The sequence below is a fragment of the Heloderma suspectum genome, chromosome 12 (genome assembly GCF_057233095.1).
Source record: "Heloderma suspectum isolate Gila_16-S chromosome 12, 16-S_ref, whole genome shotgun sequence".
Taxonomy (NCBI): domain Eukaryota; kingdom Metazoa; phylum Chordata; class Lepidosauria; order Squamata; family Helodermatidae; genus Heloderma; species Heloderma suspectum.
Genome location: NC_139469.1, coordinates 2,480,390 through 2,497,271, shown reverse-complemented (window position 1 = coordinate 2,497,271; position 16,882 = coordinate 2,480,390). Strand labels below are relative to the sequence as shown.

At 45.8% G+C, this 16,882-nt stretch overlaps 2 protein-coding genes across 6 annotated transcripts in view; one reads left to right on the top strand and one right to left on the bottom strand.

Moving 5' to 3' along the window:
* Window positions 1-7,719, top strand: part of ATF7IP2 (activating transcription factor 7 interacting protein 2) — a 38,098-nt gene extending 30,379 nt beyond the window's left edge. For 3 of the 5 annotated variants that reach the window (XM_084818111.1, XM_084818114.1, XM_084818110.1), the window contains 4 exons: window positions 308-372; window positions 885-933; window positions 1,720-1,820; window positions 4,851-7,719. In XM_084818111.1, coding sequence (XP_084674237.1) covers window positions 308-372; window positions 885-933; window positions 1,720-1,820; window positions 4,851-5,252 — 617 coding nt within the window. In that variant the 3' untranslated portion in view covers window positions 5,253-7,719. The remainder of the gene's footprint in view (window positions 1-307; window positions 373-884; window positions 934-1,719; window positions 1,821-4,850) is intronic. The other 2 variants (XM_084818112.1, XM_084818113.1) reach the window with 1 other exon arrangement.
* Window positions 6,998-16,882, bottom strand: part of EMP2 (epithelial membrane protein 2) — a 29,379-nt gene continuing 19,494 nt past the window's right edge. The window contains exons 3-5 of the mRNA XM_084818115.1: window positions 14,514-14,604; window positions 12,289-12,435; window positions 6,998-10,174 (exon numbers count right to left, since the gene is read on the bottom strand). Of these exons, the coding sequence (XP_084674241.1) occupies window positions 9,990-10,174; window positions 12,289-12,435; window positions 14,514-14,604 (423 nt within the window). The 3' untranslated portion in view covers window positions 6,998-9,989. The remainder of the gene's footprint in view (window positions 10,175-12,288; window positions 12,436-14,513; window positions 14,605-16,882) is intronic.

Sequence of the window (16,882 nt, the reverse complement as noted above, 5' to 3'; positions counted from 1 at the left end):
GATGATTCTGTCCCTTGAATTGCTGCCGTTACCTTTTCTGAATAGGTCGTCATTCACCTGAGTAGGTTAATTCTCTGTCAGTTTCATTCCTGACACCCCTTTAGGAAACCAGGAGGATGCCCAGCCTGAAAGCCTAAAGTAGTGCTCTGTGTCTCAGTGCTGCTTGTTAGACCCCTGGCTGCCATTGTAGCTCTCATATGTATTAACTTGTTGTCTACTTTCCTTATAAATCTGTAGGGGAAAGCCATGATAACTTGTCAAATCAGTTGTAGAGTTTTAACATCACACTTCTGTTAAATTCCCTTAGATGTTCAGCAGAAAGGATCTTCTGTAAATACAAACACTTCAGCTGAAACTCCATGCAACTCTAAGGTCAGTTTTTAAACAGCTTCTTTTTCCCTTTGTGTTCCTCTCCTCTGGTGTAATCCAAGCTTTAATCCCTTTTTCCCATTCCTTGAAGAAAAAGTCAAAGTTATGAATGGCTGTGAAGTGTTCCATTTTTATTTGGCTTTATAAAATAGATGTAATTGAGGGTGCTGTGCTGGCTGGGGCATGCTGGGACTTGGAGGACTTTTTTGTGTCTAAACATGCCTAGGATGGCACCCTTAATTGTGTTGAACTTGTCACCCACACTGTCAGTGGCTGCAGGTCTTGCCACATGATCCAAATGTGTCCAGCCACATTTTAATTGTTCTGCAGTATGGGATGAACCCAAGTTCCAGTATATGAGAATTTCCACAGGGGCAGCAGCCATGTTATTATTTATTAAATAATGAATATTTTAAAATAAGTAAATTTAGCCTTCAGGTCCTAAATCTTGACAGCCTTTGATATAAAAATGTTGGGATAATTCCTGCTTCATTAAAATTCTTTCCTAATTGCAGAATCTATTACTGATCGATTTAACTGATGAAGAAAGCAATGCTAATAAAGGTGAAGAAAGTTTGTTTTTTAAAAACCTCTTGATTTGTTGTGAATGTTTCTTCATTTGCTTTACAAAATTCAGAATCTGCTTTTCCACACATAATGCCCGAAGCAGCATACAGTAAAATGACCAAACCAGAACAATAAGACAGTCATGGAAAACATACAAAGTCCTGTTGAGCAGCAGCATCACATTCCAAAATATAATTGATGCATATATGATGTTTCTTGATGACTTAAACAGCTGCTGTGGTGAAATGTGACTGGTACTGTTGGTTTGGGGCACAGTTCTATTGCATCCGCCCTCGATACCCATCAGCCTCCAAACGTCAGCCTCCGCACTGTGCCACCCGCTCTGCAATTTAGCTAGATGGGCATTTCTGCCCAAGTAGCTGAGGTGTCGGGGGAGGGGAGGGGAGGGGAGGGACGGAAGCTGGGGGTAGCTTGCATCCCTGCTTCCCCGTCCCCTCGCTACCCACCGGCACGCCACTTTTCCCTCCTTTCCAGGCTTGCGTTTGCGAGCTCATAGAGGCAGCCAGCGTGGGTCTCTCCATGCCGGCGGGGAGGGGGAGGGGATCTCAGACTCCTGGGTTGAGCCTCGGATCCAGGAATCCCAAGTATCCAGCAATCCTAGGCAGCGGCCATAGGATTGCTGTCTCGGTGCCTGCTTGTTTGTTTGTTGCAACTGTGGCGAAAGAACGGGGCCTCAGCATACAGCTGATCCTACGAAAGATGTTCTAGGTCACAGGGGCTGGCACAAAGTTTAAAATGCTATATTAATATATTTTACATGAGTTGGTGAAGAAAAGGCGAAAAGGGTTGCAGAGAGAGGCCGCTCGGCACCAGAAGGCGCAATATCAAGTCCTCCCCAGTCTACACGACAGCTGTCCAATGAGGTATTTAAATGTTAAAAAAAACAAAATGGTAGAAGCTCATTCATCCCAATCCAGCAGTATTGGGTGTACATGAAAATCCGACAGCGTAGCTGAGCGCACGTGATGCAGCCGTCTGGTCAGTGCCTGGATGGAGAGCCACCCGGGAACCCGGTGTTAGATCCATTATGGCAGAGAGGCAGGATATAAGAGATTCACAGCACAGTCCTTCACTCAGGAAGCCCCATTGTATTTCCCCGGGCTTACCCCATGGCAAGTGTGTAGAGAATTGCTGCCTCAGGTTGCAGCTCTTAGAAAGGCTACAGCTCAGCGGCAGGGGACTCGTGTTACATGCAGCACGGCCCAGGCTCCACCCTGGCATCTCCGGTTAAAAGGTAGCAGGTGATGACCAAGGGCTGGTGCCTGATGGGCTGGTGCCTGCCAGAACAAGCGTCACTGAGACAGAGGGACAACGGATAAGACCGCTTCCTTTGCCCCTAATTCAGGAGCATAAAAGTGCATAAAACATAAGTGCAAGTATATATTGTGAGGCTTATCAATGGTACACAGAAAATGCCTATCAAAAGCATAGCTTAAAGAAGGAGTGAGGAACTGTTTGGGTTCTAGGGGCCAGATTGCCCCTCTGGACCCATCCCATGGGCTGGATGATGTCAGGGGTCGGAGCCGCACCCCTGGCATCCAGTCCTCAGCTGGAGCTCCTCCAACTGGTGCTTCAGCAGGAAGACTGCTTTCCTCCTCCCTCACGTTCCCCACACAAGGAACACGAGAGAGGAGCCGAGGCGAGCCACCCCAGTTCCCTTCCCTCTTCCGTTGCCTTCCAGTGGAAGAGCAAAGGGAGCAAGAGTCAGCTTTGCTCTTCCCCAGCTGAGGCATTGGGTGGAGTCCTTCCATTGGAGAAGACACAGGGTAGCAAAGCACTTGGAGATAACAGTGGGGATTCCCCTGTGCGCTGCTCACCCTCCATATTCACTTCTAATCACTGAACGGAGGTAAGATCAGCGGTTCCTCTCCAGCAGGGAGGGTCGTGCGGCAGGAGCTCAAGCCACCATGGGCTGGGTGGAGGACTCCCATGAACCAGTTTCCCCATCCCTGGTTTAAAGGTTGTAAGGGCCTGTCCAATGCCTCACAGAATAGCGTGGCATAACTCTGTCAGAGGTTGAGTTAGCATGTTAGGCCAGAGGTTGCGTTGGCATAAATGCATCGAGGTTCTGGAAGGATACAAAAGCAGAGCGTAGGGAAGTGCCAAACTAAGCATAGGGTACAAAAATAGAGCAGGCGGTCTTCCAGCGATAACTGGGAAATAAACAGCAGACACAGGAGGGGAGGGCATAACCGGCTTGGAATATTCAGGGACAATGAAGGTGCACTGAAGGTGCAGTGCCCAGTCAAGTGTCCAAAAACACTCCGTCACCAAGTTTGGTATTTGGGGTGAAGAATAAAAAGGAATGGAAGAGGTGGTGGGATTGCTCCTGACATCTAGGGGTTGAGGCAAAGGAGCCACCACTGCTCGCCGTTGCAGGTTGGAGAAGTATTTATAGGGTGCTTTCTGTGTGAGTGAGTAATTTCAGTACTGTTTAATAACGTTTGTGTAGTTTATTTTTAAACTGACTGTTCAAGATACAGGCGGCCAACCATGGTTGGGGTTTGTAGGACCCATGTGCAGCAGGGCTTGGTGTTTTCAAGTGCCTCCGGCAGTATCCTATTAATACCGCTAAAAATAAATCCCTGCACTAATCGTAATGGACGGATGCCCCTTTATTGGAATTAAAACATAACAAAGAGCTTATCAGAGTTAGGCCCTGCACAGTATCAGATTTTAATAAATACAATACCTTCAGTGTTGACAATGCTGAGAAGGTGTAGGCATGGAGGGGCTTTACAAGTGTGGTGATGAAGAATGAGCTTCATCCTCTTAGCCACTAGAGGACTGTATTGTGATATGAGAGGAACAGCACTCTCCTTGTCCCTTATGGGACAGCACTTGACCCTGTACTGTGTTAGCAGTAATTATTACTCCCAAAGCGAAAAAGCTATATTTAGAAAACACTTCAGTTTGGCGAGATGGATGAATCAAGCTTACTGTATGGCGAGATGTGTTTCTCTATTTGAATATTGTTTCTTAATAGTTTTGTACTGAGATTATGTTGTATTACACAACGTTTGTCATTTGTAATTATCCAGGAATAGGTTCATAGAAGCAGGAGGTTTACATGATCTGAAATGGCTTTGTAATTTCAGAGTCTTGTTGACGGGGAATTGATACTGCGATATGTTTTGTGGCATCTAGAAAGCTGACAGGTTAACTGTGGCATAGAAAAACATAGGCTTTCATGGGCTGTTGTGTAATTTTATAAAGCGCCTAACGCTTATAGTTGTACACTGATTAAAAATAAGACAGTCCCTGCCCACAGACTTGTGATCTAAAAAGAAAACAAGAAGGGGAGAGTAAAGGAAAAGAAGCAAATACAGGCACCAGTTCTTAACATTGCATATTTTCTTTTAATTATTTATTTTAAAAATGTAGTTCTTAGAATAGCCAGCTTGAACGGAAACAATTCAGAAAAGGGAGAGGCCAACAGGACTAGCTGGATTAGATCACAAGCCACTTCTTCACCAGATGTATGAAGAGTTATGTGCAGCTGACAGATCGTTATACATGTGCGCACACTGCCAAAGACTTGTGTGTGTGTATATTTATGTATGTATATGTACAGTGAGCCCAAATGGTTATGAAATGAAAGAGGGACAATAGCTCTGTGACCTTGCTATGCCAAGCTCAAATGTATACAGGACAAGAACAGTGCCTATTCATAACTAAAAATACTAATTACCATCAGTCATAACAGTAATAATTTACTGTAATATTGCATTTTCATAACACTTTAGGCCCAATGTGTAAAAATTTTTTTGTGTACCTAATTCATGACCTGGGAGTTTGTCCCGCTGAACTCAAGGGGACTTACTTCTCAGTATGTATATGTAGGTTTGCACCTCTTCCGGGTGGCTCATTAACTTAAGCTTCTGCTTTCCTAGGTTCCTAAAGAGTTTTCCCACCTCCCTCCGTTACCAAGAGTCCACTTACAACCGGAGAATGTGAATGGATTCAGAAACACTCTCCTGCCTCAGAAGCTTGACCTTGCCGTTGCTCAGGTCCAGAACCCCAAAGGCATTGCCCTCCAGTGGAACATCACAAGAGTGGATCCAAGGTGTGCCCCTATAGACAGCTTCCACTTGTTCATATGTGTAGAGGGACCAAAAAGTGGTGTGTCATCTAATTGGATGAAGACGAACAAAATCAAGGCTTTGCCGCTCCCTATGGCTTGCTCTCTAACTCCGTTCCCAGGTTCCGCCAGGTGCTACTTCACCATGCAATCAAAGGACATTTACGGACGCTATGGGCCCTTCTGTGACATTCAGTCCATTTCTGCTGTATAGTTTCTGTAAGAGGGGTGAGGACCCTTTCGATATAACATGTTTACATACCCTGTTCTGTGCACTGTTTAATAGTACCATTTGCACAATTCCGTTTATTGTAAAAATTCCACTTAAAGTTCTTGGTCAACCTTCCTCTCCTCAAAGTGAGAATTATGAATAACATATCTCTGGGGAGATAAGTTTTCTTTAAATTTAACTTTTATTGCATCCTCGTAACCAAGATGAAACATGAAAAGTTCACCTTCTAATGCTGAAAGAATAATAGGGTTTTTTGTTTGTTTGTCTGAAGTAAACTGCCTTTTATGTTGGGTTTTCATAAACCAAAATTGTTGGGAGGTATATTTCTAAATTTACATACACACAAAAACACCAGTAAATTAAAATTGATTTAATTTAGTGACATATGCTTGTAAACATCCAATTCCTGCTGAGTTCTGCTGACACACCCCATGTTTCTGATCTAATAGCTTATAGGCATAAAGAATGGTGCTGTTTCAAATGAGAGTTATATCATGGTGATTTTCTCAAAAAGAACAATTTTGCTATATATATAAATGTGAATGAAGAATCATCTGAAATAGGTAAGTGGTCCTGTGTGTTCTAGCACACTTTGCTGGTTACAGTCAGGATAAAGACAACTTGTAGTTTTAGTTCTGCGTACCTGAAAGGAAGTATGGGCAATTGTATTTCTTTCGCAGCAGTCTCACCTGGCCAGTGCTGTACGGCAGACGAATTTTGGAAAAGGATGACATTCAAGCCATCTGTGATGTGGCAAGGCGGTCGGTCCACTGTTCCCCCAAGAAGGGGGAAGTCAATTTCCCATGTTGATGCACATAAGCCATGAGAACCAGAGGCTCGGTGACCTCTTAGTACTTACCAAGATGTGGGAAATGATCCATTCTACATTTTCTTACAGGAATGGGCCCAGGGTGGGATGAGCTTTGCACTAAGCAGGGGCCTACACATTTTCACTGGGCTGTGGCATCCAGGCATTGCTTTTAATAGCCAGTGAAGTTCTGCATTCCCGCTTCCAGTTCTGCTTGTACCTACTGCCCGGCAAAGGAGTTCTTCCAAGGAAGGAGCAGCAGGTGGGGTGTTTGCAGCAACTGCTTCTGTCCAGCCTATGACACTGCATCCAGGCATATCTTGCAGCCATGCTAAAAGAGAGCAGCTCTCCTTGCTGCGTTGCTGGCAGCTTCGAAAGAAAGGGGTTGCCCCGGTGGTGGAGTAACACCAGTAGTGGCTTTCTCTGCTGGATGCCAGGGCTGAGTCCATGGTTAGCACTGACAACTGCGAGGCTCATTCAAAGAAGGCAGGTACCTGCTGCTTGTATGAATTAAGCCAACTAAACCTCTGGCTGCTTAGTGTCCACATCTCCACTTTTACTAGTTATGGGGAAAGGCAAGGTGTTGAAGCCTCATCCTTTGAACCCTGGGAATCTTGCTTAGGCACACAGGTGCATGCCTTTCAGCTTCTGCGATCCAAACAGGCGCCGCCTTCGAGCCTTCCTTCTCAGCCTTCAGGGCTAGAAGCTCGCTTTTTAAAAATATAAAAATGAAAGCTGGTATCCTAGGATTGCTGGGTTCATTGCCCCATAGCAGATTGTATGCTGTCCGTCACACACAGCCCTGTCTGTACCTTTTCTCCATCCCTATATTTGATTCTTACAGTGGTTTGACTTTTTTCCTTCAATATTTAGCCAGATACAGTCAAAAACAGAACTGAAACATGATGCCAAGCACAATACTGGTTGCAACTTTTATTTCCATATACGCAGTGGGTATATAAAATACAAAACAATTGAGGCACAGTTGGTAGAGTTAAGCTAGCTATCTTGAAAAGATTGTCCACTGAGAAATCCAGAATGTTTGGAAATATCCTTCTTTTAAATCTTGAAAAATGGTAGTACTAATGTAAAAATGGACTCCTTGTTATTCCAGGTGGAGTTGCAAAGGCAGTAAAATGAATATTTGTAATGATTAGGCAGGGTGATATAGCTATATTATAATTTGCTATTTGCTTTCATTAAGGGGTCAGGAATGTAATAATGTAAATACTGCTATATATGTATGTATGTATACATACGATTTTTTTTGTACATAAACAGGCATTCAAAATATAAAATCGCCCAGCAAGATCAGTTCGTTCTTTTGAACAGAGAATCGCCAGTGGCACAAATTCGTCTACTAAATGTACATGGAGCTGCACACAGTGTTTCGGGTCTTGGCAAGATTGCGCAAGGATAGAGCAGTAAGACTGGGGGAGAGCCGGGAGAACCCAGGGAGGCAGAGGGACTGTCAAGGATCTGGGCATTTTGTGCCCTCGTGTACATTCACACGTTTTGAGTTGGGCTACCTTTTCAAAGGCCATTTCAGAGTGCGCCATTTTAAGCATGAAAAGGTTGCGGAGGGACGTGGCTGTTTTGGTTCTGCTAGTAGCAAATGTAAAATAAAAAGTATTTAAAATAGCTTTCCATACCACAGTGGTTTTTGTTTGTTAAACTGTTACACTCTCACAGATCCTGAAAGTCCTCTTTTTGAAGTATTAAATAAATGTGCTGCATGCAGATTTAATTTAAATTAATGGTGTGATTGTTTAAAAGACAGGTGGTTGATCCACTAAGGTGACCTTAGTCAGCTAACAAGCCACGCAGGGCAATCCTAAGCATGTTTATCAAGAGGTTGCATTGAGTTTATTGGAGCTTATTCCCCCTACACAGAGTTTAGGATCACAGCCAGTAGCAACCACTGGAATTAGCAGTGAATTTGGAAAGGAAACAGCCATTTGTCTGCTTCTTTTTTTTTTACTTTTGGTAACTGATGGCTCTCTGCAAAGCCATCTTTGCTGTAGTTAAGGATGTCATGCAGCTATGAAAAGATAAAAGTTCCTGGACAAAAGACAGGATCTTCATGTACAATGTGAGTTTCTTCCAAGTTTGTCGCCTGCTGGTAATCTATCAGATGCCCCCCAGGCCGTGAAACTCAAGCAACTGGTTTCAGAAGCATCTTTCAGGCCAAGATTGGGAAGTTTCTATATCTGTCAACAAACATGCCAGACTGGTAACAAAATGCTAGTTGTTTGGAGGCCTAGGAACTTGGGAAACCATGTTGATCTGGGTAGTCAGGTAACCCAGAGTGGATATTATGGAACAATACAACTGAAGAGGAAAAAAAAATAGTTGGTGTTGGGTGTTTTTGTTATTTCTTTAATTTCCTGATTTAAGATTGCCTTTTGCTTCTTGCTCTTTTCTGCTGTGAGCAACTATTAAAGCGGTTTGCAGAGTAACAGAAGAGATGGATTTGTCATACAAGTGCCTGCATTCTGGCCAAGATGGACTTTTCATTTGCATTACAAAGTGATGTCATGTGCTTCATTGTCGTTCTATGGCAGTCTTCTCCAACCTGGTGTCCTCTAGATGTTTTGGACTCCAACTCCCATCATCACAGGCAGGGAATAATAGAAGTTGCAGCCCAACACTTCTGGAGGATACCAGGTCGGGGAAGATGGGTCCACACCAACTCCCCACGGTCTCAGGCAGAGAAGTCTTTCCTGGCCCTGCTACTGGAAACTTAAGCAGGGAGACTGGGGCTTAACCCTACCTCCCCTGTATGAAAAAATGTCAAGGATTTTTTTTAATTTAAATTCCTCAGCTGGGAAATATTAAGACTGAAGAAAGATTTAAGTGCCAAAGCAGAGATGAGCTAAGAATTTGGTCTGATGTAGTGCTGCCTTTGTTTACTGCAAAAATACTCCAGTTGCAGATCAAGGCAATGAGTAAACTGCATTTCTTGAGGTAGCTCTGGATGCAAAATTTGACAAGAACAGAATCTGTGCTCAAGAGTCCCAAAGCAATTTTTTAGACTTGGCAAAGTAATTCTCTGGGACCCTCTAAGGGTGTTCACTGTACGCCTATAGCAGCAGAATACCATGCTTCCCGCTGGAATGCTGTCCAAGGGTGGGTGTGCTGTACATATATTTGATGTATAAGCTGGATTTTGTTATGGTTAGTGCAGTACACACCCATCCACTCAACACCCAGAAAACAGATGGCCACTGTGCCAATACCCTGCTAGGCCAAATTGACTACAAAGATCAGCATGAAAATAGTAATGTTGAGTTTGCTGCTGTTGCACCAAGCCATCGCTTTAGCGGGGGGAAAACCCTCATATTTTGAGATTGTTTCTGTGCTGCTGTGTGATCCATGGAGGAACTGTCAGGTACGACATGGTAACGTGCATCTACAGAATTATTTTGGAACCAAGAGCAATCTGGATCTCCCCGTATATATCGCTTTTAAAACAAGAAGAATGCAGATGCCCAGTTGGTTGTGTAGTACACATGACCTGATAAGGTTTGAGCACGTTGCGCTCTGTCAGCTGCAATTTTTCATTTTGGTGAGCCCCCATCTTTTGTTAATGCCTAGTAATGTTACAGTTGTGTTGAAAGGAGAGGAACGCACAAAAATATGGAGAAAGATTCGTCTATCAATGGCGATGAGTCACTGTGGCCATGGCTTGTTGGTTGGTTGTTGGCTACGCATCCATGGCTGGGGGAATTCAGGTGTTCCAGTTCACCTGAATTTTTTCTTCTCCCATAGTCATTGTTTCACACCAAGGGGGGTGGGGGAAATGGATCAAACAATAACCATACTACAAAACCTCTTCTGACTATATACAAACGAGATACTGAAATTCCAGTACTGCAAGTATAAGAATTTTTTCTAATATCTTGCTGTTTTCATTTGCGCTTCCTTAATATTAGGTACATAATACCACTGAGCAAAGTGAAAGCAAAAGCAATCCAGGCCAAGATGTAGGAATAGCCAAATTGGCCCTTGCTCACATTTAAGAAGTCCAGAGGACCCTTGTGTAGCTCTTCTTGTCGGTCTGTGTAAACAGAAGCTGCAATCATAACGCACAGACCTGTGGAGGGAATGTGGAAGAAAACCATGAAGAATCTTACTAGTGATGAAGACAAGTATGGGAGGCTTATTTTTTTAGTAGAAGGAAGAAGTTTCCCTGCCCCAGGGTGGGGAACCTCTGGCCCAGCAGTTAAATCTGGCCCAGCTGGGGTTCCCAGAAGGCCATGCCCCCTTTCCCCGGCCACGCCCCCTTTCCCATGATCACTGGCTGGTGGTTCCTCAGTTTGGGGGGCAATTTTTCCCCATTCTAAGCCTTCTCCTAAGACTTGATTACTGGTAATAACAGCATTGAGCTAGAATACGCTGGTATTTTTGCCTTCAGCCCTGCCCACCACTGGAACGCAGCCTCCAAGAGCTGCTCTGAAATGGAACTTGGCCCTCAGGCTGCAAGAATTTCACACTCCTTCCCTACCTGAGTCCCACAGAGTTAAAGAGTCCTAGATCAGTGGTAATGCAGGGCCAAGCACCAGCTGAATGCAGCCATGTGAAGGATATAGAATGCTAGGCAAGAAGAGAGTGCTACAGAAATATCAATGGCTTGAGAGGGCAGGCAGTTAAATGTTAGCTCCCTCTATGCACCCTTTAAAAGTCAGCTTAAATTAGCAGACTCGAACTGTTGGGCCTCATGTCATCAAGGGTCAGGTAAGGAAGGTGCGACAGAGCCTTCCCCAACTGGGCAGCCTCCAGGTGTGTTGGATTACAACCTGTGTCATCACAAGCCAGCATAGGCATGCTGGCTGGGGATTGATGGGAACTGTAGCTCAACACATCTGAAGGGTGCTCGATAGGGGAAATCTAGTACGAGAAGAGGGATGCACAAGAGAGCATTGGTGCAACTCTTGGGCCTCCAGCAATCCCAGCTGGAAGGTTCCAATTGTGCAATCCATCAAGAACAGCCTTCAGAAGGGTTGAATGTCTCTCGCTCAGACAGCTGAATGTCTCAAAGTCCAAGCTGAAGCTTGTGTTGTTAGCTGGTACAGAACCAGTCAACAGCTTTCTGCAAGGAATGAACAGCTAGAAAGTACAGTCAAGAACCAGTTTGATTTGGTCTAATTCTTGACCAACTACAAGGGTCCCTCTGAGAAGTTGGGCAGCAGATTTTTTAAAAAATAGTGTAAATAGAAGTGCTTATAAAAAAACTGCAAATAGCAAGCAGCATCTTAAACGAAGTATTCCGCTTTCTCTCCCACACAGATCATGTACATCACCTGAAAGCAAAGAAAGTATGCTCTTCACTTCTAAACTATTGCATTTATCCATATGCCAATTTGTACAAGTTTAATCAAAGGATTGCACACAAAGGATTAATGGGGTGACAACTAACATCAAGCTTTTTTGGTGCATTTAGGCAAAAGCCCAATGGAAACGTTATTACTGTTATTTGTTAAGTATATCACAGCCATCATGCTATGCTGTGTCTTTTTATCATCAAAGTGCAATATTCAATCATGCAGCAAACACTTTAGAAATGGGCATTTCAAAGAAATTTACAATGTTGAAAATTGGAACAACCAGGAAAATAAAGTACCTATTTTGTGTACTTTTGTCTCCTTTTGTATCATATAACTATTTCTGTGTATGTTGCATCACCTGAGCAAAAAATAAGCTACAGCCCTGAGTCGTCATCCCCCCCCCCCCCAATGAAGAGGAGGGGAAAGATGATTTATTCCGGGTTTTCCAAAATAACATTGAGCAGTATCAGATACATCCTGGTTTGGATTTAGTTCCATGCGGCCCTGAAGCTCATCGTAAAACAGGAGCATTGAACCTCTTTCAGCCCAAGGGCTGGATTCCATTTTGGATAAGCTCTCGGAGGCTGCATTCCATTGGGGGGTGGGACCAAAGGCAAAAGGGACAGGGTCAACAATACCAGCTTATGGTAGCTTAAAAGTTGTACCAGTAACTAAGCCTTAGGAGAGGCATGTCAGCCTTTTAAAATGGGGAAAACTGCACAAAAGCAGGGAAACTGCCAAGTGGCTAAGGCGCGGGGGGTGGCCATCTAGGGGACCCTGAAGGACCGGATTTGCACCCCAGGGCTGCGGTTCTGCTCCCCTATTGTAAAAACTGCTTTTGGGATTAGAGGGGGTTGCAAATCCTTAATGGGGATATACTCACAGGACAAGAGCTGGATGATGGATGTTAGAACGAATCTCTCCCCTTGCTTTAGGCGGAAAAGTTGGAGGATGAAGACAAAGAAGGCCACACAGCACAGAATGGTGGACAAGATCATCGCAGCCTGAATTGCCTGGAAAGCTGAGAAGTCTGTTGGAAATTTTAAAAATTAAATGGATTTAGGACCAGTTCACATATCAGTTGATTCTCGATAACTATACATTGGGTGGCCTGCATATGTCATGGGCAGCTAACCTTTTTGGGCTGAGGGCCCATCTGGCAATTTGAGAAACTGTCCTGGGCACCACCACAAAATGGCTGCCATGGGAGGCATGGCAAAGGACAAGTAACCTACCCCAAAGACTTGAGAACAAGGCACAGGTGGCATCTGAGCCCCAACACACTACGCAACGCCTTTCCAGCACCAACAGAAACCTATTTCACAACATCCCCAGCTGCCCGTAAGAATACCTGTTAATTTTTTAAGTTTGGGGGGGAGAGCACATTGGCGGGTGCCAAGAGAAGTGTCTGAGGGGACCGCACTGCCTACCCCTGACATGCGTGAACTGATGTGCTTCACACACAACCCATTTTTCAATGGAATTAGTGGCATTTGATAAGCCGTGGTCCTGTGCACATCACCCCTCGGTGAAACTGCATGCATGAAGCTGGTCCTGCTTGCCCTTAACTGCTCCCTCCTTGCACCATCTTGGGGGTGCCTCCCTAAATGAAGTTTATTTTCCACCCGTTTTTCCTTCTTAAGACCCACCTGCATCCTGCCAGCGACTTCCCCTGCCAATTTTCATGCAGAGTGACAATACAAAAGCTGTCAGCTTCTTGCCAGCTCTCCAGAATCGGCTTCCTCCTCCAAAATGCATCTTCCGCAGAGAGGAACTCCTTGGAACTGGGCGGCAACAGACCCCTCCCTTCCTTCTGTTATGCTTTAGGGATCTTATGCAAAATTGGAGGGTAACTATAAAATCGACTGCGGTGGGGAGGCAGACAGTGGTGTTAGAATCGTCTTGCCATCAAATTCCTATAAAACGGGGCGGGGGATTTAAAATACAGATGGAGCAGGAGGGGCCATGAAAACTCCCCTACTCATATCCCACCGCCAAAAAACCACCCCAGCTGAAGAAAAGGTGTGGTAAACGCCAATCAAAGAGATGAAGGGCTTGGAACATCCCTCACACCTTACTCGCCTTTTTTCAAAACCAAAGAGCTCGTAACTCGTGAGCCTTCCTTTGTAATAAGACGGGAATGTAGGAAGCCAGGCTTCCCAGAGACACGCTTATGAGCTGCATGAGCTTCCTTAAGAGGCACTGATGCTGAAGTGGTGCTCCCAGAGCTAAGAAGGCCACTCGCATCAACTTGGCAGACAAGGAGATGGATAAAGTAGTTCTGTGGTATGGAACGGGAGTTAGCAGAAAGAGAAACAGGCAGAGTTCTACAGCTGGCAAGGAGCAGCAGGACCTGTCTCACAGGCCACGTGTGTGAGCCCAGCCAGAGCTCAATAAACTTTCTGTTTATGCTGTCTAGCATTTGTAGGGTACCAGGCTGGCGAAGGCTGGATCAGATAAATGTCCAGTGGATAGCTCTATCAGCAGCTATTCCCTGTTACGGCCGGGGCCAGCCCAAGACAGGTTGCCTAAGGTGGAGAACAAGGTGGCAGCCTCTCCCATTTCATGTACAACAGCTGACTAGACTGTTTCTTCAGTGCTGGTGATGGAACAACCTCCTCCGTCGAACCTGAAGGCAGCAGGCTAGCGTAGGGAGCATAGGGCAGGCCGTGAGGCACACAGCTCTCTCCTCCAGCACCTTGCTGCCACCTCCCAGCATCTCCTGCCGGAGGCGACTGCTTCACCCTGCCAAATGGTAGGGCCAGCCCGTTTAAGGCTAAGAGCAGGGCCACCATATCTCCCCAGTTGCACGTACCTGGGAAACCATAAATGCCATCATGTCACAGCCTTAATGTAAGGCCGTGACATGATGGCATGCATGGTTTCCCAGGTCCCTGGCCACCCGCAAGCGGCCGCCAATGATGCAGAGAAGAGGGCAAGGAAATGCTAATGTGATGATGGCATGTGGCACACTTTTATTCAACAACGCAGCAGTAGGGAGACATGGGATGGAGGGGACAGATGCACGTAATGAGCAATTTGGGCCTCAGACACTCCGTTCCTGCCACCGCTGTCTCCAACCCCCAGCAGGTCCAGCTCGTCACTCACCCGGGAAGGTCTCGTCGAGCGCTGTACAGTTAGAGACATTGAAGCAGCGGTGCCAAACATCTGTGTGGAAGCCATCTCCGACCCACCAGGCCTGCCAAAGGATGAGAGGAAAAGTGCAATGCGGGAGAGGGGGATGCAGAAGGGGGGGGGAAGATATGATCCTCAAGTCTAGACACCAGCTTTTCTCAGCGGGGGGGAAGGGGGGGTGTTTTTCCATCTAATAGCTAACAAATATACTTCTTTGATGGAAACTGGCACTTGTTTAAAGGAGCATTGATGGCTGGTGGCTCCTAGCTATAGAAAAAAACCACCTGCTTGGGTAGTGGCTGGAGAGAAACAGAGTGGCAGTTTGACCATAACCAGCAAAAGAATCTGAAGACAGCGCTGCCACCATCAAGTATTTTAGCTGCCCATCTGCTGTTTTTTGCTTTGGGTCTTGCATTAGGGTGTTGCTGTTGTTGAACAAAAGGTGCATTTTAAGCTGGTGTTTTAAGCATTCGTGTCTATGGCCCATCCACTCTAATGTATCAGAGTCCATCACCTGCTGAGGCCACAGCATCCCGGACAGGTGGCTGCCCAGCCACTGCTGAAATACCTGCAGCGAAGGGAAGCCCAGTACCTGCCGCCCGCTCCGCTGTCAGACAGCCCGTGCCGTCCGGGAGTTGCCCATAACGTTGAACCAAAATCAACTTCTCTACAGTTTCCATCCATTTGTTCTAGTCCTGCCCGGTGGAGCAACGGAGAGCAAGCCTGCTCCCTCTTTTGCATGACAGACATTCAGATAGTTGAAGACTGCTATCATTTATGTATTTATTTCTTCATTTCATTTCTATACCGTCCAATAGCCGAAGAGCTCTGGCGGTTCACAAAAATTAAAACCAATTATGTCTCCCCTTAATCTTTTTCGGGTGAAACCTGCCCACCTCTTTCAACCATTGCTCACTGGACTTGGTTTCCAGACCCCTCCCTATCGTAATCGCCCTCCTCTGGACACGCTCCAGCTGCTTAATGCCCTTCTTAAAATATGACACTCAGAAATGGACACAGAAGTCCAAATGCAGCCTGACTAATACAGAATAGAGTGGAGTTGTTACTTCTTGCAATCTGGACACTATGTTCAGTAAATGCCCCAAGATTGCATTAGCTTTTTTAGCAGCTGCATCACGCTGCTGGCTCATGCCTTGGTCACATGTGGCAGCAGTCAAACAGAAACCAGGAGTGGAGAGGGTAATTCTGGCCTTGGCCTATCTCTGTGGGGCAGCCAGAGGGTCAGCTGACCTGCAGAAGCATCAGGTGGGTACGACTTGGGCATGGCCAACGAGGGTGGGGCTAGATAAGGTGTATAAAAAGGGAATGTTCCATTGCAGAATGGGCTTGGGCTGAGGAGAAGCCAGGCTGTTGCAGGTGAAGGGTAGGTGGGTTAAAGGCAGGAAAGGGAATGCTCTTTATTTTTTTAAAGGGAAATTTCTCAGGAAGTAAGGAAGCCGGGGTTGCCAGTGTCAAGCTAGCCATACATCCAGTTCCTATATCCGGTGGGAAGGGTCACGCTGGTCCTGTTTCTGCTTATTTTGCATTGTTGGTACGATGAAAGTGGTTCTAACAACCTCCAGAAGGACTGTTCCAGAAAAGGATATTCTCCAAGTAGGGAGAAATGGCCTGGAGAAAACCTGCACATGCTCTGGAGCCCCAACGGTGGCTGCTGGGACTGGGAGTTAGAGCAGGGGGGCAGAACCTCTTTCGGCCCAGGGGCCAAATTCAGTTTTGGAGAAGCTTCCAGGGGCTGCATTCCGGTGGTGGGCGGGGCCAAAGGTAAGAGGGGCGGAGTCAGAACCACCAAAAATACCAACACATTGTAGCTTAAACCTCTTCCTGCCAGTAACTAGGCCATAGAATAGGCATTTCAGCCTCTTAAAATGGGGGGAAACCTGTGCAAAATGCTGTGAAACCACCAAAGGCTCAGTGGTTTGGGGGAAGGGGGTAAGACCATCTGGCAACCCGGAGGCCCAGATTGGGACCCTGGGAGGCCCAGATTTCACCTGCAATGAGTTAGACAAACTCACAGTGCATGCGTCTTATCGGAAGAGCTGTGGAAGCTGAATGAAGGCTGCAGACAGCAGCAGTCTGCCTCTGCTGAGTGCCAGCCTCTGGGCATAAGCAACAGGGAAATGCCATCGCCTTCCTACTCGGGTTGAGAGTAACCCAGGGGCCCTGTGGAAAAGGGGGTGCTGGATAAGAAGGACTTTGGTTTGATCCAGCAGAGCACATCTTATGAATGTTCCTAAAGTTTTCAAATTGCTTTTAAGGTTTTTAACATCTTTAAAGCTTTTAAATTGGGAAGGGGCCCCTATTTGGAGCTTGAAGACACACAA